The 24,446-nt window shown below is 49.6% G+C and overlaps 1 protein-coding gene across 3 annotated transcripts in view; it reads right to left on the bottom strand.

The window, feature by feature from the left end:
- CREBBP (CREB binding protein) overlaps positions 1–24,446 on the bottom strand; it is a 134,692-nt gene that overhangs the window by 66,604 nt on the left and 43,642 nt on the right. For 2 of the 3 annotated variants that reach the window (XM_051836278.2, XM_070063984.1), the window contains one exon: positions 988–1,164. The exons of the other annotated variant lie outside the window; for it this stretch is intronic. In XM_051836278.2, coding sequence (XP_051692238.2) covers positions 988–1,164 — 177 coding nt within the window. The remainder of the gene's footprint in view (positions 1–987; positions 1,165–24,446) is intronic. 3 annotated transcript variants of the gene reach the window in all.

The following is a 24,446-nucleotide window of genomic DNA, read 5'->3' as shown; positions in this document are numbered from 1 at the left end:
CAAATCCCTGCTATGGCCTGGAAAGGCAGCAGAAAACGGTCCAAGTCCTTGGGCCCCTGAACCCATGTGGGAGATCAGGAAGACGCTCCTGGTTTCAGATCAGCCTACTCTGGCCACTGTGGCCATTTGGGGAGTGAACCAGCAGATGGAAGATAACTCTCTCTGGCTCTCTCCGTAACTTTACCTTTCAAATACTTTTAAAAGAATGTAAAGCTAAGCATATGCCATTAAAAGAAAAACCACACACACAACTTTTCCTAAACATAACCCCCTAGATTTCTTCTGAGTCTTCCTGAACTGCTGTTGCAAAAATGTGTGCGGGACACCGGCATGGGAGCCAAGTTCCGGCCTGGGGAGGCAGCGAGCTGGCTATGCTTGGTCTTTCCTCACTCTCGACGCACATCACTCAGCAGCTGGTGTGTGCACAGCAGCGCAGACAAAAGAAGGCACCTTCTGGTTTTGTGGTGCAAAAGAAGGTATTTTCCCACTAACACCTTGCTTCATTACGCTGAAGGTTGCAAAGATAGTTCCTATTTTATACACGGGACACCCTAGAGAGAGGGAAGACATGTGAAGCCATCTACCAAGTCAGACGACGTAACACCCATCTCTCTCCAACATAACACAGTTCTTGGAAGATCAATGACCTGCACTTGATGGTTATACAATCAATGGGCTTCAACAGACATCTTCAACCTAATAACAAACAGCAAGAGTTAGAGAAGCCAGTGTCTCTGAGCGTCACGATCCTGGAGAAGGTAACGTGACTCACACACATGAATTCTCCAGGATACAACGGGTGTCTGGGAGGGGCGGCTGCCTCATCCTTGCCTACCCCGCCTCTTGCCAGCTCATCACAGAAAATGCACCACACAGTTGGAAAGCCACTCACAAGAAGTATGGATCATCTTGCTATCACCCATTTTCATGAGAGCACAAGATCCCCCAACCACCCAGAGGAGACCCCCAGCACCCAGAGCAACTCACCATATTTGGCACGTTGGTGACCGAAGTGTTCTTGATGTCTGTCGGGAAGGTGGGCAAACTATTGACCATGCTCTGTTTACTGGATAACTGGGGGTTCACTCCAGCGCCTCCCATCTGCTGCCCTCCAGTTTGACTAAAGGGTTGTCCAAATGGACTTGTGTTACCAGTCATTCCCATCTGAAACAAGAAAGGCAACGTCAGCTATCATGACGAGATCTCGCCTAAAAGGAAAGGCCTCAGGAATGATCGCTTTGGCCCAGTGACACAAGAACTAGGATCCCCTGAAAACGTCGTTTCAATTATAAATGAAAGGTTGCTGTCAGGGCTCAAAGCCGGGAGTATGAACACGCTGCTCAGCAGGCTGCACACTACGGCCAGAGGCTCTGCTCTGCACAGCTCCTTCAGCCCCTCACCCCGAGCCAATGACTGCTTCTCCGCCCGGCCTCAGCCACGCCCCTCCTACCTGCAGTGGCACTGACACGCTAAGGAAATGATTTAGGAATCAAAACCTTCCAGAGTTACTGATCAAGGAGAAATCCTTCTGTTTAATCTTCAGTTACTCTGAAACTAATGACCTTCTCACTGGTTCCTCTATCAGACTTGAACTAAGTTTCTCATTAGTCCAAAATACAGAATAGAAAAACTGGCAATGGAATAACCACGGGGCTCACTTTAAAATTATCCAGTGAGGCGGGTGGCGACAGCAGAGGAGCCTAAATGACAGGACTGGCGACATGTTGGTAACTATTAACCAAGCAAATGGGGAAAAGGGGTTACATTATCCTCTTTAATATTTTACAAGTTTAAAATTTCCAATAAAGGTTTTTTTAAAAATTAAAGTGAAACCAAGTTAAACATACACAGCAGATAAAGAAATGGCAGAAATGGGAGGAGGAACCCTCGGCTGTGCCACTACAAGAGCCTGAACCACAGGGGCCGGCACTGTGGCACAGTAGGTTAAAGCCCTGGCCTGAAGCACCAGTTCTAGTCCTGGCTGCTCCTCTTCCAATCCACCTCTCTGCCATGGCCTGGGAAAGCAGTGGAAGATGGCCCAAGTTCTCGGACCCTGCACCCACATGGGAGACCTGGAGGAACCTCCTGGCTCCTGGCTTCGGATCGGTGCAGCTCCGGCCATTGCAGCCGTCTGGGGAGTCAACCAGTGGATGGAAGACCCCTCTCTCTGTAACTCTGTCTTTAAAAGAAGTGTTGACTATCAAAAAAAAAAAAAAAAAAAAAAAAAAAAAAGAGTCCGAACCAACCAGGACTCTCGCACCCAACACACATATACCCCAGCTTCCCTTCTGACTGCTCTGGTCCCATCCCCACAGGTCACTGTGGGAACCCAGGGATGACACCCTCACACTCACCTGTGCCCTGGGGAGGAGCAGACTACTCACTAAGAACCCGCACATCAAGTCGCTGCTACGCATGCTTCTGCTGCCCAGCGCTCACTCTACCTGTCTGGTGCCTCGTGGCTGAGAAGGGTCCTGCCCAGGAAAACCCTCTTGGGGGGGAGTATCCATCTAAGGAACCACAGCTCAGTTCTCTCCATCAGTCTCACTCACTCATCCCCTCTGGGGAACTCCCAGTCCTTCCATGTACCTCCATCTTCTTCTTCTCTTTTTTTTTTTTTTTTTTTTTGACAGGCAGAGTGGACAGTGAGAGAGAGAGAGAAAGGTCTTCCTTTGCCGTTGGTTCACCCTCCAATGGCCACCGCGCACCACGCTGATCCGATGGCAGGAGCCAGGTGCTTCTCCTGGTCTCCCATGGGGTGTAGGGCCCAAGCACTTGGGCCATCCTCCACTGCACTCCCAGGCCACAGCAGAGAGCTGGCCTGGAAGAGGGGCAACCGGGACAGAATCCGGTGCCCCGACCGGGACTAGAACCTGGTGTGCTGGCGCCGCAAGGCGGAGGATTAGCCTAGTGAGCCGCGGCGCCGGCCCATGTACCTCCATCTTCTTACCTGTAAGCTGAGTGTCCTAAACAGACTTCCTTCAGCGCCACTCAGGCTGTAAACAAATACTCCATGTGACTGGCTGCTGAGGTGCCCACAGAACACACCACCCAACGGTCCTGCTCTGCGTGTCCCCAAACACGGCACACACCAGGGGCTTCCTCCCAGCAACTTCCACCATTCTGAGAGTGAATACATTCTAGCTAGTTCCACCTCACGTGCTCTAATCAGATAAAACACGAACTTCACCAAACATTAGGCTCAACGTCCGCGTTCAGGTGACTAAACCAAAGCAACCAGTAAATAGAAGGCTTTCTGAATCTAAACCAGGCTCCTTCCACCACTGTCTAAAATGATGAGTCAAAGATGAAATGTGATTTCATGAAGTGCCACACTCAATTACTTCCATGCTACAATTTCTACCCTCAGCACGTGCTTTACTATATATTAATTAAACGACTGTTAACACTGTGTTCTTAGAGGTCCAGAATTTAAAAAACAAACAAGAAAACAAAACATATGGTTGCCATTTTCACTCCTAAATTTACGTACTGTGGAGAAACCTGCCAGAACACAGGTATTTTCCACCTCCGTCACTCCATCCTTGCAACCAGTATCCACCAAGTACCTGCTATGGGCATGAGCCAGCCCCGTACTGCACCTGCGTAGATGCGATTCTCCTACTCGTCACAGAGCCTGCAACTCACATCCACCAGCACCACAAGCAAGAAAACCCATGTCGTTTGGAAATGTCTGATTGATCAAGATAAGGCCTACACTTCTACACTAATGAATCAAGTGGATGGCAGCTGAGGGCCCAGGGCAGCGCTGGATGACTTCCCCCTACACAGATCAACTGCCCCAGGCAATCTCGCCCCTCAGTGAAATACACGCCAGGAGGCCAGAGTCTCGGAGTCCACAGGACTGGGCCAGCACTGTGATGCAGGGAGCCGAGCACTGGCTTGCAACACTGCCAGCCCATGTCAGAGCGCTCTGCTTCTGATGCAGCTCCCTGCTGTGACGCCTGGGAAGGAGGCAGATAATGGTCCAGGGTGTCTGGGCCCCTGCCACCCACAAGGGAGACCCAGACCCAGATGGAGTTCCAGGTTCCTGGCTTTGGCCAGAATCACTCCAGCCATTTAAGGCCATTTTGGGGAGTAAAACAACAGAAGTAAAAACGCTCTCTTTGTCACTCTGCCTTTCAAATAAACAATAAATGAATCTTAAAAAAAAAAAAAGCTTGCATAATGTGTTTTCAAAGAATCTGGCTCTAAAACTTTTCAAATATTCTAACTTTCCTGAGACCACGCTTGCCTGGTCAGACTCCACGGCATTTCCCATCTGGCCAATTTAAAGTGTTTGGGAACAGTGGAAGATTTCATCAGGAATCCGTACCTTTTCTTCTTGACCACCCCATAAGACAGGAAAGGAAACTGTTTTAACATGGTTTCTTTCTTTCTTAATTAATTAATTAATTAATTTATTTGAAAGGCATAGAGTAACAGAGAGGCATAGAGAGAGAGGGAGGGAGAAAATGTCTTCCATCACTCCACAAATGGCTCCAACAGCTGGAGCTGGGCCAATCCAAAGCCAGAAGTCAGGAGCCTCTCCCAAGGACTCAGGGGCCCAAGGACTCAGGCCATCTTGTACTGCTTTCCCAGGCCACAGTAGAGAGCTGGATCAGAAGTGGAGCAGCTGGGACTTGAACCAGCACCCATATGGGACGCAGGCATTGCAAACAGCGCCGGCCCCTTAATATGGCTTCTATACTCACAAGATAAGCGCCCACAGGCAATCAAGGTCCAGCCCCCTGGGAACATTTAGAAGGAGATTCCCCCCTCCGTCCATGACAAAACGCAGGCTACCTGCGGCAGGAGCCCAGGCTTCAACCTCCCCCTGGCCAGCCCAGAGCTAGTCAACAGTGAGGCAGAAGAGGCCAGATCCCCCACCCCCAGGCAAGGCCCCCCTCACCTGACCACCACCCATGCCTGCTCCCAATCTGTCTCCTGGCAGGGCTGCCAGACGTGAAGGACACGCTCCAGTCCTTGGCTGCCGTGCAGGGGAACACCATTCACGTCTAGAGAGTCTACTCTCTGAATTCCTTTTCTGAATCTATTCTCCATGGATCAAATTGAATACTTTGGCTCCCAAGTCTATATAACAAAGATAATTTTTAGCACCAATACACAAGATGAAATGGGGAAATCAAAATATCTAACTCTAAGTAATAAAAATCTACTTATTTCTTTCAATTTCCCTACAGTTATTTGATTATAATTCAGTGAACTTGATTTAATTTTCAATTGAGGTTTATCAGAATCTGTTTTAGGACTGTTAGGGAACCTCCACATAATCTTTTTAATAAAAATTTTAAAAGTGGAACACAGCAGAAACAGGCAACTGGCCAGCTGATGATAAAATTCATATAATATACAAACAAACTAAAATCTGTGGAATCCTTTTCTGCCTCATTCAGCAATAGCCCAAACACATTTAAATTCCCTTTCACTCTCCTCTTCCAAACAAAGCCCTGCAAGCACGTAACTCATGCTTAATCTCAGAAAGCAGGAAGAGGTAGCCACAGCAAGCCTCTGAAACAGGCAGTCTCTTCCGTGATGGAATCCAGACTCAATGACGTCACCGAGCTCCCGCATCAAGTGTCCTGCGAGAAAGCGCTGTGACCACAGGCACCCACACACTGAGAACCTCACTTCACTATGAGAATAAAAATATGTAAGCTACTGTCCCTACCACATGAAAAAACAAACTATGTGAGAAGAAAAAGCCACTAGTGTCAGGTCCTGAGGACCACTCGCCCCCACTACAACCCCCACGCCTTAGCCTGGTCCAAACACTAAGTTCTGATGCGGCGGCCATGACCGGCTACACCTGCATCTGCAGCACATCTGGGGGCTGTGGAGTCTGCTGACCTAAGCCACTGCAGTCCTGAGCGTCCGGCACAGAGCTGAGGGCCAGTCACCCAACGCGCATGAAGGGAGAGTAGCCCCTGCTTCTCCTACTCTGACAGACACACGGGTAGCACAAAGCACTACACAACTCCACAGCAGTACCTTTCATAACGTCTGTGACGACCCATCCTGCTCTGGTCAGAACACAAAACTAGAATCCAACTTCTTGCCTTCCTGGCACATTCCTCCCTGTACAGCCTCTGTTTCCCCAGCACACGGTGGACGCCAAGGCAGCATCTGGGGGAGGACCCAAGGGAAGGAGCACTGTAAGACAGCCCTGAGCAGCAGAGCTTTAGCTCTGAAGGAGGTGACCCAAGGCCCTTGGGAGGGTCCTCAAAGCCCAGGTGCAACGGCCCAAAGGTCAGCACCAGCTGGTGGGCGCTGGGCGAGGCAGCAGGAACAGCTTCCACCCTGCCTCCCTCGCTTCCCCGACAGCAATCCGAGCTCCTTGCTGGAGAGCACAGGTGGCTCCCCTGCGCATGCGGATTCCTGGCCTTGCATAAATGGGTCCTTCCTGCCATACCTCCCAGGCCAGATCCTGTCCTAACAAGAGCCCCCCACTGTGCGCTGGAGTAATAGCCCATAGGTGTCAGCAGTCACTTCTGAGAGCAAACAGCCACCTTGGTTCACCTCAGTGAGTGGGATAAATACAGTTTTCTAATTGTAATGATATGACAACTATTAAAATTGTAGTAAGTAAACAAGCTCAGGGCTGGAGTGTGGCACACAGGGTTAAATGACTACTTGCAATACCAGCATCCTGTATTTAAGCGCCGTAAGTCTCAACAACGGCACTGCTTCCAATCCAGCTTCCTACTAACGCACCTAGAAAGCAGCAGCTGATGCCCAAGTACCTGGATCCCTATCACCCTTGTGGGAGACCTGCACAGAGCATCAGGCTCTGACCCAACCTGGTTGTTGAGTGGCCATTTGGGGGGAGAAGCGAGAACCAATGGATGGAAGGTTTTCTCTCTCTCTCTCTCTCTCTCTCTCTCTGTATCAAATCAATCAATATGAAAGAGAAGATGGGCTCTGGGCTCCCCAAGAGCAGAGAGACTACAGGTTCACTAGCCAGGAGACCATCTACTGTTCCCCTTCTCCCTAACCTGCCCTATCCAGTACAGTCCAGGCTTACAGAAAAGGTGGTAAACTGAAGCCCAAGAACTAACTCGGGGCTTCAGGAGGAGTAACCTGGCACGGAAGAGGACTGAGAGGGAAAGGGGCAGCCTTCCCTCTGGTGTGCCAGCAGCACACCAGGGCCCCCAGCTCTTCCTGGACACTGCAGAAGCAAACGCTCTCTTTCCAATGAGGTTAACAGCAGCTGCAGCCGCTTTCCCTCACTGTGGCCCAGAGCACCCTGGGATGAGGCTGAGCCAAGGGCTGCCTTGGTAGTCTATGATTCTGTGTGTGTGTGTGTGTGTGTGTGTGTGTGTCACACAAACAACTGTCCAAAACTTTGTGGACAGATGCGTCACTAGACTCTCAAAGGGAGTCCTTACATCTCCTGAAGGTTGAGAACGCCTGTCCTTGGGGTGTCACCTAATCCTTGCTGTCACACACCCCCATGCTACACGTGGGAGCCTTTGCAAGCAGCAGGTCTCCCTTCAGACACGTCCCATCACAACTGAAATCCCTGGACCTCCAGAACCAAATGTCCTCTGGAGACGCACGCTCAGAAGGGTCTGGACCTGACAGGACACACTGTGGGGCCGGCAGGAGGCCAGGATAGCCAGAGACGCGCTGCCACGCGGCTCCTGCTGGAGTCAGCCAGGACTACAGAAACATGTTCGGTGGCAACAAACACTGCATTTGATGTGGTTTCGATGAGACCGCTGAACACAGTGTCTTTCCAAGAGCTGATTCTTCAGCACTTTCCTCGCAGCTTGACATACACGAAAACCACACCACACAGCACAGCGCAGCACAGAGGAAGTGGCACTTGGGGGGGGGGGGGCTGGGGTCACTGATGCTCATCAGAAACCAGACAGGGAGGAAACCAAATGCGATCTTTAGCAATAAGCTTCACAGGGACATACACACAAGTCAGAGTGTCCAGTCCGCATCCATCACCTCACAGATGAGCAGAGTCAACTCAGAAACCTCAGGGAGAACCCAATCAGCCCCAAAGTGCCTTGCACTCCGCATATGCAGTCCTGAGGGCCTGTCCTGTGCCACCTCCCTGCGGCGTAAGGAGAGTTGTTTCTCACACGGGTATCACTGGATGGCCGCACAGGCTCTGCCCCCTAGGACCAGGCAAACTGAGGCCCATGGACCAAAACAAGCCCAACCTCTGTTGGAACACAACTGCAAAGATTCCACTCAGAGCCAACAGGTCACCGACCTGGTCTGCAGAGAGGCTCTGCCACACACAAGCTGTCTGACCTTGGGCCATGTAATTAACCCTCTCTGGTCTCACCCATTAAACAGCTAAGAGCACCTCCTCTTATGGCTGCGTGAAGGTTAAACAAATTCACAAACCTGAAGCGCAGCAGCTGACATGCAGCAGGTGCTAAAGTGCGGGCCAGTGCTCCATCACAGGCTTGGGAGGCGTCACTTGACACGGTGCAATTCTAAGTGCGCTTAGGGAGTAAAGTAGCAGAGACAGTGTCCAGAGAACATGTGATGGCAGGGAGTGCTCCACACACACAGGATGGCAAGAGAGGCCAGGTGCAACCACTGGCATTTGCTTTTAAGACATTTTCAGAAAAACATGAAAACAATCCTGTGGGGCCAGTGCTGTGGCACAGTGAGTAAAGCCACCGCCTGCAGTGCGGGCATCCAATACAGGTGCCGGTTCAAGTCCCGGCTGCTCCACTTCCGATCCAGCTCTCTGCTGTGGCCTGGGAAAGCAGTGGAGGATGCCCAAGTCCTCGGGCCCCTGCACCCGCGTGGGAGACCCGGAAGAAGCTCCTGGCTTTGGATTGGTGCAGCTCTTTCTCTTCACCTCTCCTCTCTGTAATTCTTTCAAATAAATAAATATTTTTTTAAAAAATCCTGTGCACTTACTTCTTGTGGAAATATTCTGAACACAGACATTATTTTCAGGATGCCCCATTAAATCACAAACATTTTCACTTCTCACTTGTTTTCGAACCTTAAAAATAGTGCTTATTTCAAACTTAAAAACTCATCATAACCAATAATGAAATTCAATCAAAATACACACATTTACATTCCTGAGCTAAAATTTAAACCAAGAGATGGACCGGACAAGAACAAACACCCCCAGGAGAACAGAAGGCCCTGGCCACCCCGCAGCAGCACAGGCTCCATGAGATGTGGCTCCAGCCTAACCTGACCCATCTTACGCTGAGTTCCCAGGACCTTCTTTCTCACGCTGATGCACACACGGTGTGCAGAAACAACACAATTCAGTATGCTGGGAGAAAAAATGTGCTAAATTTAAGAGTCAGAAATCTCATTCTTTTCAATGATATAAAGAACCAGAACTAACCCAGACTATGGCCAGATCATCTGTAAAGCCTAAAAGACACTTTCTCCTGGCAATGTACCACTGCTGGAAGAAAGCCAAGAAAAGCAGCCTTGATGGGAAGACACGGCAGTACTCAGTTGTCGGCTAGCACCCGCCTGCTCCTGGAATCCTGCCAACACTCCCTTGGCAAATGGTGAGAAAGGAGAAGACACCATTGATGACAATGCCACAGGCAGTGCTCAGCTGTCCAGAGCACACTGGAGCAGGAGAGCAACCGGCAGGTGAACAGCCCACGTGCTCTGCATCAGTGAGTCCTCACTGGGAGGCAGGTAAGGACTATCCAGCAGTTCTCTTTTCTTCCCTGGAATCGTGTCTTTCAGGATGCCGTGACTTACACCAGTGAAAACTCAGGCCTGGGGCCTCAGCCACCAACTGCCCTCGCAGCTTCTGGCAAAGAATCCAGCACCCTAATGCTGCCATGAGATGCACCAGCTCCCCAAGGTGGTTCTGCATTCATTCATAAGCAACGGCACTGAGCCAAGGACAGCAGAGAAACTGTGATGCTACTTTTGATGCCCAGGACAAACTTCATGTCCCTCATCTGCAAAGCAGGAAGCTGTCACATGATACTGGTGATTTTTTAAATTCCTCCTTTCCTAAAATCCAATGCTTTCACCAGTTACAGTCCATGCTTGATGCATGTGCAGTGAGGGACAACAGGGCTGAAGCCTGCACAGCTAACTGACACCCCCGCCCCCCCGCCCAGGGATGCTCCCAGCTGGAGCTGCTTCTGAAAGACTGACAACCACTGGGCTGCTCTCTGCCGCCCACCCCACAGACACTCAGACTCCCACATCCCGTCCAGAGTTACTTTATAGGAGGTACGGCTGATGTGAGAAAAGTCAACCAATCTGCCCAAGTCCTTCCAGTTCTATCATCTTCAGGATAAGCTGGCCTTCGAAGGCCAGGCCACTGTGGCAACAGAGGCGACAAGGGAAGGAGGAAAAGAATAGAAAGGGGGGAAGGTATGGAAAACAGCGCCGTTTTCTATGAAGAGTGAACCTCTGCACTTAATTAATTTACCCTGCAGGCCAGGAAATGAGATGAGAGCGACGAAGAAGTCACCAGTGAGGGCAGGTGCATCGAGGCAAGGCCACTGCCCGCCAACATCAGCATCCCACAGGCGCGCTAGTTTGTGTCCTGGCTGCTCCACTTTCGACCCAGCTCCCTGCTAATGACCTTGGAAAAGCAATGGAAAATGGCACAAATGCTTGGGCCCCTGAACCCACATGGGAGACCAGGGTGGAATTCCTGGCTCCTGCCTCTTGGCCTGGTTCAGCACTGGCCACTGCAGTCACCTGGGGAGTGAACCAGCAGATGGAAGATCTCTCTCCCTTGTGTCTCTCCTTTTCTCTCTCTGTAACTCTGATTTCCAAATAAATAAATATATCTTTAAAAGAAAAAATGGGAGGCCACCACTGTGGTGTAGTGAGCAGGTAAAGCCACCGCCTGCAGTGCCGGTATCCCATATGGGCGCCGGTTTGAGTTCCAACTGCTCCACTTCCAATCCAGCTCTCTGCTATGGCCTGGGAAAGCAGTAGAAGATGGTCCAAGTCTTTGGATCCCTACACCTGCATGGGAGACCTAGAAGAAAACTCCTGGCTCCTGGCTTTGGAGTGGTGCAGCCAGTTAGAAGAGTGACCCAGCGGATGGAAGACACACCTCTCTCTCTCTCTCTCTTTTTTTTTTTTTGAAGGCAGAGTTAGACGGGGTGGGGGGAGGGGGGAAGAGGCTTCCCTTTCTTCCCTTTCCTTTGGTTCACCCCCCAAATAGCTGCTATGGCCGGCACGCTGCGCCAATCCGAAGCCAGGAGCCAGGTGCTTCCTCCTAGTCTCCCATGGGGTGCAGGGCCCAAGCACTTGGGCCATCCTCCACTGCCTTCCCGGGCCACAGCAGAGAGCTGGACTGGAAGAGGAGCAACTGGGACAGAATCCACCCCAACCGGGACTAGAACCCAGGATGCAGGTGCTGCAGGCAGAGGATTAGCCAAGTGAGCCGCAGTGCCGGCCTCTCTCTCTCTTTCGGTGCCTCTCCTTCTCTCTATAACTCCGACTTTCAAATAAATAAATCTTAAAAAAAAAAAAAAAAAAAAAAACAAACCACGGGCCAGCATTGTGGCATAGCAGGTAAAGCCGTCTCAACGAGGGAAAACAAGCAATTTGTGCAGGAGATGCAGGACAGAGTGGGGCAGCACCTGCAAGGAAGGCGTCACAGACGGGAGTCCCGAACTCTGGAAAAGTGAATGTAAAGGAGACAGATGACCAATTTTCAGAATTTCTTCCTCCCTACACTGAGGCAGGAAATATGAACAAGGCCTTTGCTGTGTGGATAGGAAGGACAACACATGGGTGAGTCCAAGAGGCAGCAAGAGCTACCCCAGGTTTGGTGCCACCTCATCAACTGCAGGGAATGAAGAAGGGCCCTCCTTATCAAAGACATCACAAACCTCAAAGTGTAAAGCACACTCAGAAGACGTGTTATTGGTTTCAAAATATGTGGTTCTACCCCTTACCAAAAACTGAGATGTGAGAAAAGTCCTAACAAAATATATCTGGAGGGGCAGGTGGTGTAGTGGGTTAAACTGCCGCCTGTAGCGTGAACATCCCATATGGGCTCCAGTTCGAGCCCTGGCTGCTCCACTTCCAATCCAGCTCCCTGCTAATGCACCCGGGAAAGCAGCAGAAGACGGCCCCAGTGCTTGGGCCCCTGCTACCCACGTGGGAGACCTGGATGAAGCGCCCGGCTTCAGATCAGCTCAGCTCTGGCCACTGCGGCCATTTGGGGAGTGAACCAGCAGGTGTAGACTCCTTACTGTCTCTGCCTCTGTCTCTCTGTAACTCTCTGCCTTTCAAATGAATGAATGCATCTTAAAGAATCAAGCAAGCCAGGCTGTAAACTTTCTTTGCTCTAATGCAGTATACAGGTGACAAGTGAAGAGTCTGAATGGGCTCAGCCACCCTGGTCAGAGTGCTGCCAACAATGTCTGAAAAGAAGGCTGAAGGAGGGAAAACGGACTTGAGTATGACCAGGATTAAAACAAATACCCACAGCGCACACGCTGCTCACAGTCACACGGCTGGCACTTGGTAAAACAAAGGCCGGTTATGCCCGCTGCCCGAGCACTGTGGCTCAGAGTCTAGAATTCACCCAAAGCTGCTGGTGCCGAAGCTTCAGAGGTGAGAGGCTGGGCCTGAGGCGCCTGCTGTACTAGGTCCAAGTTCAGATCGGAAGTGCATGGTTACCATCACAAAGCACCTATGAAGGGAGCAATTGTTCCGGCAAGAAGACCACCCTGCAGCCATCACACTGCCAACCTGTCTCAAGCTCTCTCTTGGCTGTCAGTAATGATACTCTTGTCTTCCAGTCCGGTGACATTAAAAGGACTATGGCAATACACACACTTACCAACCAGGAGAGCTCTACCTACTGAACATCCCAGAAGGCAGGAGCTCTGGGGTGGTGAGGGAGCACCCACACTGACTGCTACAGGGAGAGGAGCACTGCTGAAGTCACACGAACAAGGCCTTGAAAGGCAGGCTGTACAGTAAGAGCAATGTGGCCGCATCATCACCACAGGGGAGAGCATGGTAACAAAGCCAAGGAAGGGGACTGAGTAGCCATATTCTTAGTTTCAAAGACTATTTCCACTCAAAATATCTAAAATGCCCACAACAAAATAACGAGACAAACAGCCACCTGGCTATGTGTTAACTGATAGGTCTAAGCCATGATTCAAATGAACAGAGACTAGAAGGGGCAGGCGTAAGCTGGTTGTTAGCCTTGATCATTAGTCACAAAGGTAAGAGCATCACTCACAACATCAAAGACAGCAACAAAAGCTTATCTGATCTCTCCAAACAAATTCTGGGCTTCAATCCTGGCGTCAGAGACTCCCAGCTGGCCACACCCACCACCACACACCTCCACTCAGAGAGTCTGCGTAGCAGAGGCACACTGGGGCTTAACCACACCCTGAGAACTCGCAAGCACACCTGCCAAGCAGGCAGCACCTGCCGCTCTGCAGCAAACCTCGACACAGGATGTGTCAGCCACACATTCCAAAAGTGACGTCAGGATAGCCGCTCACACCCCACGTCGGAGTACCTGGGCTCGACACCCGGATGCTCGTGCTCATGCCCAGAGCGGCTTCTCTTAGCAAGCCCAGGGGAGGCAGCAGCGACGCTCACGTGACTGGGTCCCGCCGCCCATGCGAGCTTCCAGCTCCAGGCTTCTGGGCTGTTACAGGCATTTAGGAGAAGGAAAAATGGAGTCACAGGAGAAAAAAACACAGGCTGTGCAGTCAGTCATGGGTGGATTTAAGTAAGTCTGCCACTTCCTAACTGTGTCATCCTGGATAATTTTCTAGACAGTCGAAAAGTGGCTCAGAGCATTTCCTTCCTATGGGAAACAGACATGGTACCCACCTCAGAGTGACTGGAAATGAGGTGGGACGATTCTGTGTGTGCAGAGCACAAGGGACCCAGACAGCGGACATGGCCTTTCCCGCTCGTGGGATCCTACTGAAATGTTGTGCTACAGTCATGATACCTAATTTTGAAAAATGCCAAAAATACTACACAGCAAGGAACATAAAAACCTTCAATGTTTTAACTTCGAGACAGATGGATGGCAAATTACTACCTACTGTACTTTCCAGAAAGAGCAGAAACGTTTGGAGAAGCTGGTCCTTTAAGTTATGCTCTATCCGTTAACAATAGGATCGTTAGGTACAGGGGCTGGCACCAGGGTGGCAGGCTAAGCCACAGTCAGCAGTGCAGGCATCCCATCTGGGCACTGGCTCAAGTCCTGGCTGCCTGACTTCTGCTGCAGCTCCCCGCTAGTGCACTGGGAAAGCAGTGGAGGATGGCCCAAGTGCTTGGGCTCCTGCACCGACATGGGAGACCTGAAGGAAAGCTGCTGGCTTTGGGCCTGCCCAGCCTCAGCCATTGTAGCCATCTGGGAGTGAACCAGTGGATGGAAGCTCCCCTCCCCCAACTCTGCTTTTTCAAATAAACAAAAAAATAAATCCTTTAAAAAACAAAGAATAAAAAAGAATGGTAGGTATAGAGCTTCCCAAGATTCTACTCCTCTGTCAATCCAGCCACAAATGGAGGAACCCTCACAGGTGCAAGGCATCCACCACCATGAGGCACTCACCCTATGCTACGATTTATACAGTGTCTCTCCTGCACCTCAGTGACACCCCTGTACCTCCTAAGAACGCAGCAGAGTCCACCCAGGCACGCAGGACTAGGAACGGTGGACTCAACACATGGTGCCGGCAGCACAGCACTGGGGATACATGAATAATAAGTGTCAAGACCTTTCTGAACATCCAAGGAACTGAAATGAGATTCCCTTCACCAAAAAGAAGATGGCTAAAGGGGGTATGGGTCCTAAAAGATTCACTCCAAAACAAAGTAAAAATCAAGCTTTGGGGGCTGGCGCTGTGGCGCAGGTTAACCCCTTGGCCTAAAGCACCAGCACCCCATAAGGGCGCAGGTTTGAGACCCGGATGCTCCACTTCCCGTCCAGCTCTCTGCTATGGCCTGGGAAAGCAGTAGAAGATGGCCCAAGTCCTTGGGCCCCTGCACCCTCCTGGGAGACCTGGAAGAAGCTCCTGGCTCCTGGCTTCAGATCGCTGCAGCTCCAGCCGTTTCCGCCATCTGGGGAGTGAACCAGCAGATGGAAGACCTCTTTCTCTGTCCCTGCCTCTCCTCTCTCTGTGTAACTCTTTCAAATAAATAAATAAATCTTAAAAAAAAAAAAAAAAAAAACCGGCCAGCGCCGGGACTCACTAGGCTAATCCTCCGCCTTGCGGCGCCGGCACACCGGGTTCTAGTCCCAGTCAGGGCGCCGGATTCTGTCCCGGTTGCCCCTCTTCCAGGCCAGCTCTCTGCTGTGGCCAGGGAGTGCAGTGGAGGATGGCCCAAGTGCTTGGGCCCTGCACCCCATGGGAGACCAGGATAAGTACCTGGCTCCTGCCATCAGATCAGCGCGGTGCGCCGGCCGCGGTGGCCATTGGAGGTTGAACCAACGGCAAAGGAAGACCTTTCTCTCTGTCTCTCTCTCTCACTGTCCACTCTGCCTGTAAAAAAAAAATAAAATAAAATAAAAAAATCAAGCTTTGATAGGACCAAACTGATTTGTAAGCAATTAACTGCCAGAACAAAACTCAATTCTAACCGAAGACAATGAAACTCACATTCAAATGTTTGAGAATTTTGATAGTATTTTGTTACTGATTCAGATTCCACTGTTTTAGGAACACATCATCAACATACTCATTGCACGAAAACTTATTAGACATGCCAAGAAGATGGAAAATGTGACCCATAACCAGACTACAAATGAAACAGAACAGAGATGACAGAGATGTTGGAATTAGCCCTCAAAAAAAGGGCAGGAAACTGTAAGAAAGAAATTAACACAGAAGGGACAAATGGAAAACAAACAGCAAGATGAAAGACCTAAGTTCAACTACTACCAGCACTGAATCTAAGTAAACTAGACACTCCTATTAAAAGGTTATCAGGCCGGCGCCGTGGCTCACTAGGCTAATCCTCCGCCTTGCGGCGCCGGCACACCGGGTTCTAGTCCCGGTCGGGGTGCCGGATTCTGTCCCGGTTGCCCCTCTTCCAGGCCAGCTCTCTGCTGTGGCCCGGGAGTGCAGTGGAGGATGGCCCAAGTACTTGGGTCCTGCACCTCATGGGAGACCAGGAGAAGTACCTGGCTCCTGCCATCGGATCGGCACGGTGCACTGGCCGCAGCGCGCCGGCTGCGGCGACCATTGGAGGGTGAACCAACGGCAAAGGAAGACCTTTCTCTCTGTCTGCCTCTCTCACTATCCACTCTGCCTGTCAAAAAAATAAAAATAAAAATAAAAATAAAGAAAGAAAAAAAAGATTATCAGAACAAAATAAGCAATGATACAAATAATATATCTTTATTTATAAATAAATTATTTTATAACTAAAATAAAACAAGATTCAACTATACAGCATTAGAAGAAATGTACTGCTAGTATAAAGACAGAAAAGCTAAAGGGGTAGAAAAAGTTATACTGGGGCTGGCACTGAGGTGCAGTGGGTTAAAGCCCTGGTTTGCATCACCAGCATTCCATAAGCGCAGGTTCAAGTCCTAGCTGCTCCTCTTCCAATCCAGCTCTCTGCTTTGGCCTGGGAAAGCAGCAGAGGATGGCCCAAGTCCCTGGGCCTCTGCACCCACATGGGAGACCCGGGAGAAGCTGCCGGCTCCTGGCTTTAGATTGGTTCAGCTCCGGCTGTTGCAGCCATTTGGGGGAAGTGAACTAAGGAATGGAAGTTCTTTCTCTCTGTAATTCTTTCAAGCAAATAAAAATGAATCTTAAAAAAAAAAAAGAAAGAAAGAAAAAGTTATACTTTGGGAGCACTGCTCATAAGGAATTACAAATGGCCATACAGAGATGAGTGCAGTAGATTTTGAGACAAAGAGTATTAACAAATATAAAGATGCACTTTCCATAACAATCAAAGGGTTGATTTATCTAGGAGACATAATAATCCAAAATATGCATCCACCTAATAAATGGGCTTCAAAACACAAGAAACAAGTAACTACATTTCATTCTGATTAAAGAAAAAAAAGGCCGGCGCCACGGCTCACTAGGCTAATCCTCCGCCTTGCGACGCCGGCACACCGGGTTCTAGTCCCGGTCGGGGTGCCGGATTCTGTCCCGGTTGCTCCTCTTCCAGGCCAGCTCTCTGCTGTGGCCAGGGAGTGCAGTGGAGGATGGCCCAAGTGCTTGGGCCCTGCACCCCATGGGAGACCAGGAGAAGCACCTGGCTCCTGACTTCGGATCAGCGCAGTGCACTGGCCGCAGAGCACCAGCCGTGGCGGCCATTGGAGGGTGAACCAACAGCAAAAGGAAAACCTTTCTCTCTGTCTCTCTCTCACTATCCACTCTGCCTGTCCAAGAAAAAAAGAAAGAAAAAAAAAATCTATAGTTGTAGATTCTTCCCTTGGTCAGACAGAATCGAATAAGGATTTTAACACAATCAACCTGTTAACTCTGACATTTATAAGCTGCTACAAACTATAACCATAGGATGCACATTCTTTTCAACACTCATCAAGAAAAACTGCGGGGATGGAATTGTGGCATAGCGGGTAAACCTGCCCGCCACCTGCGGTGCTGGCATCCCATATGGGCGCAGGTTTGAGTCCCCACTGCTCCACTTTTGATCCAGCTCCCTGCTTTGGACTGGGAAAGCAGTAGAAGATGGCCCAAGTCCTTGGGCCTCTGCCATCCATGTGAGATACCAGGACAGAATTCCTGGTTTCTGGCTTTGGCCTGGCCCAGCTTTGGTTGTTGTAGTCATCCAGGGAGTGAATCAGTGGACGGAGACTCGATAACTAACTCTCTCTCCCTTCCCTCCTTTCACATAAATAAACTTTAAAATGTATGTGATGCTGTTAACAGTATTTTTCTTTTTTAATGTGTACCAGCTTATAATAAAGGAGTCAACTCAGGAACAGGGAAATAGACCAGATGCATAAAGTATGAGAGAGGTTCACTACCAAAATGTTAACACTGGAAAGTTTAGAATCAATGACTTCAGCTTTTACTCTAAGACACCAGAAAGAACAGAGGAAACCCAAAATAAGCAAAAGAAAAGAGAAAAAAGAAACAAATGATAAAGATACTAACAGAAAACTGACAGAAATGTTTGAAAATATCAACAGACATAACCCAGCGTAGAATGACCAGGGACAAAACAAGCAAGCAAGCAGAGGGGCACAGGACACGTTACAGAACCCACACAAGCTAAAAGGTAAGCAGGGACGTGTGGACCAGCACCTTTATGCCAATTTAGGAACTTAGAAGAAATGGATAGACAAATTCTTTGAAAAACTACTAACTACCAAAATTAAAACAAGTGGAAAGCTCACTAACTTAACACCCATCTTCTCACAAGCATTCAGAACGTCAACAAAACAGCTGCAACTTTTTCTATGCAGTTACACAGCGGTATTCAGCTAACAGAAGAGCACTCAATCCATTCCCTATACGTCACTGATTTGTTCTATGCACCACCAGGAACCTGCTTTAAATTTCCATGCCAATTTACACCGCCACACTGGACCAGCCAGGTAGATGGCTATGGACTGTTACTCATTTACATTAAGTGAGACCTAATTAGAAACCCTCCCACAAGGAAAACTCCAGACTCCAACAATGTCGCTGGTGAATGTTATCAAATGTCTAAGGACTAAGTATCACTACCCTTAGATGAACTCTGCCACAGAAGAGCAGGAAAAGGCAACAATTCCCACGTGGCTTTCTGAAGCCAGCACACTCCTCACAACCAAAACCACGTGAAAACACCGCAGAGAAGGGAAACATCTGCCCACATCACTCAGGAACACATCTGCACAAATCCTGACCAATACTAGTAGGCTTATCCCAGGAATGCAAAGGTGGTTCCAAACTCGCCAGGAAGACTCACATTAATACAATGTTCACCTCAAGAAATGAAGAAAAGTCCTGGGACACAATTCAGCAGTTTATGATCACAAAAGTCAGCACACCAGGAACATCTCCTAGGTGCAGGTGCTGTGGCTTACTGGGTAAAGCCACTCCCTACAGGGCCAGCATCCCATATGGGCACCAGGAGAAGTCCCAGATGCTACATTTCTGATCCAGCTCCCTGCTAATATGCCTGAGAAAGCAGTCAAAGATGGACCAAGTGCTTGGGCCCCTGCATCCATGTGGGAGACCCAGAAGATGCTCCTACCTCCTGGCTTTGGCTGGGCGAGGCCGTTGTGGCCATTTGGGTAATGAACCAGCAGATGGAAGATCTCTAACTCTACCTTTCCAGTAAGTAAATACATCTTAAAAAAAAAAAAAGAGAGAGAGAGAGAGAGGAGGAGGAGGAGGAGGAGGAGGAGGAGAGCATCTCCTCATTCTGACCAAGGCCATCTGCAGCCTACAACTAACACAGCAGGAGTGATGCTGAGTGCTCCTTCCCCAGGGCAAGAGTGAGTTGGGTGAAGTATGCGCTCACTGCTATTAAACACTGTACGGCTGGTCCCAGGAGCAACAGGAAAGCCAGACAAAAAGTAAAATGCACACAGATTAGAACGGAAAAATAAACTATCCTTATTCTCAGAGAGCATGGCCAAAAAATTTCTCAGGAATTGTAAACAGAACTAATAAATGAGCTTTAGCGAGGTCACCAGACACAAGAGCACCTCTTCATTTACTTCCTGGATGGGCCGGGCATTTAGCCTGCATGCTCCGTAACCCACACAGGACTTGTGTCCAGTTCCCAGCTCTGACTCCCGACTCCAGCTTCCTGCTTACACAGACCCTGGGGGGCAGCACCGATGGCTCCAGTGATGGTTCCTGCCACCCACACGGGAGACCTGGATACATTCCAGCTTCCAGCCTCAGCACAGGCCCAGCCCCAGCCACTGCGGGAATCGTGGGAGCACCAGTGGATGGGGAGCTCTTTCTGACTTGACTGTTTCTCTTCTTTTCAACTAAATACATTTTTTAAAGTGAAAAACAGTTTGAGGAAAATGGAATTTAAAAATGTTGGGTTTGGTGTGAAACATTTTTGAAGTCTCCGCATAAGTTTCTCATTATGGGTACTTCCATGAACGTCTTGAAGTACCCACATACATGTATGCAGAAAAATCACTCCTACTTCTCCATACTACAAGAAGCCAAATAATGATCTAGAGCATATAAACAGAAATGAAAATGAGAGACTTAGCAAATCACTTACTATAAAACTACAGTGCATCTATGAAGGAAGTAACTGATAAGCTAGACTTCACTAAAATGCACAACTTTGGCCCTCTGAAAGACTTTATCAAGAGAAAAACACAGGCCGGCACCACGGCTCACTAGGCTAATAAATCCTCTGCCCTGTGTCGCTGGCACCCCGGGTTCTAGTCCTGGTCGGGGTGCCGGGTTCTGTCCCGGTTGCCCCTCTTCCAGTCCAGCTCTCTACTGTGGCCCGGGAAGGCAGTGGAGGATGGCCCAGGTCCTTGGGTCCTGCACCCGCATTAGAGACCAGGAGGAAGCATCTGGCTCCTGGCTTCGGATCAGCATGGTGCGCCGGCCACTGCGGGGGGGGGGGGGGGGGGGCGGGGGCGGGGGTGAACCAATGGAAAAAGGAAGACCTTTCTCTCTATCTCTCACTGTCCACTCTGCCTGTCCAAAAAAACCACAAAAAAACAGAGAGAAAAACACAAAGCATAGACTGGGAGAAAATACCTGCAAGAGACACACAGGATAAAGATCTGTCAATCAAAATATGAAAAGAGCTCTGAGACACAGTAAGAAAACAACATGATTTAAAAATGGGCCAAAGGGGTGCCTGGGATGCCTGCACGGCACACCACAGTGGTTTCAAGCCCTGGCAATGCCACTTCCGATCCAGCTTCCTGCTAATGTGCATCCCAGAAGGCAGCAAATAATGGATCAAGTGCTTGGATCCCCGCCACCCACGTGGGAGATCCAGACGGAGCTCCCAGCTCCTGGCTCTGGTCTGCCCCAGGCCTGGCTGCTGCATACATTTAGCAAACAAGCCAACAGATGGAATAGCTGTCTTTCTTCTCTCTTTGAAATAAAACGAAAATAAGTAAAAAAGAATGCTAATGTGACCCCTAGCCCAAAAATGGGCCAAAGACCTTATTAGACAACCCACCAAAGGAGATACACAAGCAAAGTAAAAAAATGAAGAGATACCCCACATCATACACCAGCAGGGAAATGCAAATTAAGACCACAATGAGGCATCACAGTACACATTCACGGAAGGTCCAAACCTGCAACACTGACGTCCAAGGCTGGTGAGGAAGTGGAGCACCAAAGACCCTTACGCTGCTGCTGGGAGCACCAGCTCCCAACTCCGTAGTTTCTTACAGCTGCACGCGTTCTCACCATGCGACCCCACAACCACGCTCCCATCCCCAAGAGCTGAAAACTTACATCTACACAAAAACCTGCATGGGGATGCTTACAGCACTTTTAGTCAAAACTGCAGAAACCGAGAAGCAACCAAGGCGTCCTCCCGTAGGTAAATGGACAAATGCCATGAAAAGATATGGGGGAAACCTTAAACGCGTATTACTAAGTGAAAGAAGCCAATCTAAAATTACTGCATATGGCCGGCGCCGCGGCTCACTAGGCTAATCCTCCGCCTGCGGCGCCAGCACACAGGGTTCTAGTCCCGGTCGGAGTGCCGGGTTCTGTCCTGGTTGCCCCTCTTCCAGGCCAGCTCTCTGCTGTGGCCAGGGAGTGCAGTGGAGGATGGCCCAAGTGCTTGGGCCCTGCACCCCATGGGAGACCAGGATAAGTACCTGGCTCCTGCCATCGGATCAGCACGGCCGGCCACAGCAGCCACTGGGGGATGAACCAACGGCAAAGGAAGACCTTTCTCTCTGTCTCTCTCTCTCACTGTCCACTCTGCCTGTCAAAAAAAAAAAAAAAAAAAAAATACTACATACAATATGATTCCAAACGCAACATTCTGGAAAATGCAAAACTACAGAGGCATTAAGAGGCCCAGTGGTTGCCAGGGTTTTGGGAGGGGAAAGAGACGAACAGAGGGAACACGGAGGATTCTCCAGCAGGGAAACTACTCTGTATGATACTACGCTCTGTCCACACTCTGTATGATACTGCGATCTGTCCACACTCTGTATGATACTACACTCTGTCCACACTCTATATGATACTGCGATCTGTCCACACTCTGTAGGATACTGCGATGTGTCCATACTCTGTATGATACTACACTCTGTCCATACTCTGTATGATACTGCGATGTGTCCATACTCTGTATGATACTGCAATCTGTCCACACTCTGTAGGATACTGCGATGTGTCCATACTCTGTATGATACTGCGATGTGTCCATACTCTGTATGATACTGCAATCTGTCCACACTCTGTAGGATACTACGATGTGTCCACACTCTGTATGATACTGCGATGTGTCCATACTCTGTATGATACTACACTCTGTCCATACTCTGTATGATACTACGATGTGTCCACACTCTGTATGATACTGCGATGTGTCCATACTCTGTATGATACTACGCTCTGTCCATACTCTGTATGATACTGCGATGTGTCCATACTCTGTATGATACTGCAATCTGTCCACACTCTGTATGATACTGCGATGTGTCCATACTCTGTATGATACTGCAATCTGTCCATACTCTGTATGATACTGCGATGTGTCCATACTCTGTATGATACTGCAATCTGTCCACACTCTGTATGATACTGCGATGTGTCCACACTCTGTAGGATACTGCGATGTGTCCACACTCTGTATGATACTGCGATGTGTCCATACTCTGTAAGATACTGCGCTCTGTCCATACTCTGTATGATACTACGCTCTGTCAAACTCTGTATGATACTGTGATTTGTCCAAACCTTCACAATGTACAACAGCAGGAGTGAGCTCTAAGCAAGCTACGGACTGTGGGTGGTAACAATGTGTGTCAACGCAGGTTCACCACCCCTAACAAACTGTACCATTGTGGTCGGGAACCTCGATGATGGGGGAGGCATGGTGTGATTTTTTGGGGGGAGGGCGAGGGGGACTGTGAGAAACCTCGATACTTCTATTCATTTTGCTATCAAGTTAAAATGGTGGTAAAAAATAAAATCTTTAAAAGATTTTTTGGGGGCTGGTGCTGTGGTGCAGATTAAGCCACCATCTGCAGTGCTGGCATCCCATACGGGTGCCAGTTCAAGGCCCAGCTGCTCCACTTCTGGTCCAGCTCCCTGCTCATGTGCCTGGGAAGCAGCAGAGGATGGCCCAAGGCCTTGGGCCACTGCACCCACATGGGACACCAGAGGGGCCTCCTGGTTCCTGGGTTTGGCTTGGCCCAGCCCTGGCCATTCCAGCTATTTAGGGACTAAACCGGCGCATGGAAGATCTGCCTCTCTAATTCTTTCAAATAAATAATTTAAAAGAAAAGATTCTTAAAGAAATGAACTACAGAAAGAAAGAAATGAACTACAGAAAGAAAAGAAATGAACAGATAGATCCAAAGAACAGACTAGAAGAGACCAGTCGATTTTTTCTGTGGAGGGCAACTTGGAGTCCGTCTTTGCGGGTGACCTATAGTTTACTGCCCAGACTTTTTTTTTTTAAAGATTTATTTTATTTATTTGAAAGTCAAGAGTTACATAGAGAGAAAAGGAGAGGTAGAAAGAGAGAGAAGGCCGGCGCCGCGGCTCACTAGGCTAATCCTCCGCCTAGCGGCGCCGGCACACCGGGTTCTAGTCCCGGTTGGGGCGCCGGATTCTGTCCCAGTTGCCCCTCTTCCAGGCCAGCTCTCTGCTGTGGCCTGGGAGTGCAGTGGAGGATGGCCCAGGTGCTTGGGCCCTGCACCCCATGGGAGACCAGGAAAAGCACCTGGCTCCTGGCTCCTGCCATCGGATCAGCGCGGTGCGCCGGCCGCGGCAGCCATTGGAGGGTGAACCAACGGCAAAGGAAGACCTTTCTCTCTGTCTCTCTCACTGTCCACTCTGCCTGTCAAAAAAAAAAAAAAAAAAAAAAAAAATAGAAAGAGAGAGAGAGAGAGAGATCTTCCATCAGCTGGTTCACTCCCCAACTGGCCACACAGCCGGAGCTGCACCTATCTGAGCCAGGATCCAGGAGCCCCCTCGGGGTCTCCCACATGGGTGCAGGGGCCCGAGCACTTGGACCATCCTCTACTGCTTTCCCAGGCCATAGCAGAGAGCTGGACTGGAAGTGGAGCAGCCAGGACTTGAAGCGGCATCCATACGGGATGCCGGAACTGCAGGCAGCAGCTTTACTTGCTACACCAGAGCGCCGCCCCCCTCCCCAGATTTTTTTTTTAAACAACCCTTTCAAAATCCAAACCCACACTTCACTTACAGGCCACAGACCAGATGTGGCCTAGGGGCTACAAGTACCAGCCTCTGAACAAGATTCCTGCTTACCCAGTCAATTCCATTCCCAGCTACTTATCTGAAAGAAATGATAACATGTATATC

The sequence above is a fragment of the Oryctolagus cuniculus genome, chromosome 19 (assembly GCF_964237555.1).
Source record: "Oryctolagus cuniculus chromosome 19, mOryCun1.1, whole genome shotgun sequence".
Classification (NCBI taxonomy): domain Eukaryota; kingdom Metazoa; phylum Chordata; class Mammalia; order Lagomorpha; family Leporidae; genus Oryctolagus; species Oryctolagus cuniculus.
Note: the sequence above shows the minus strand (reverse complement) of the source record. Positions and strands in the feature narration are given on the sequence as shown.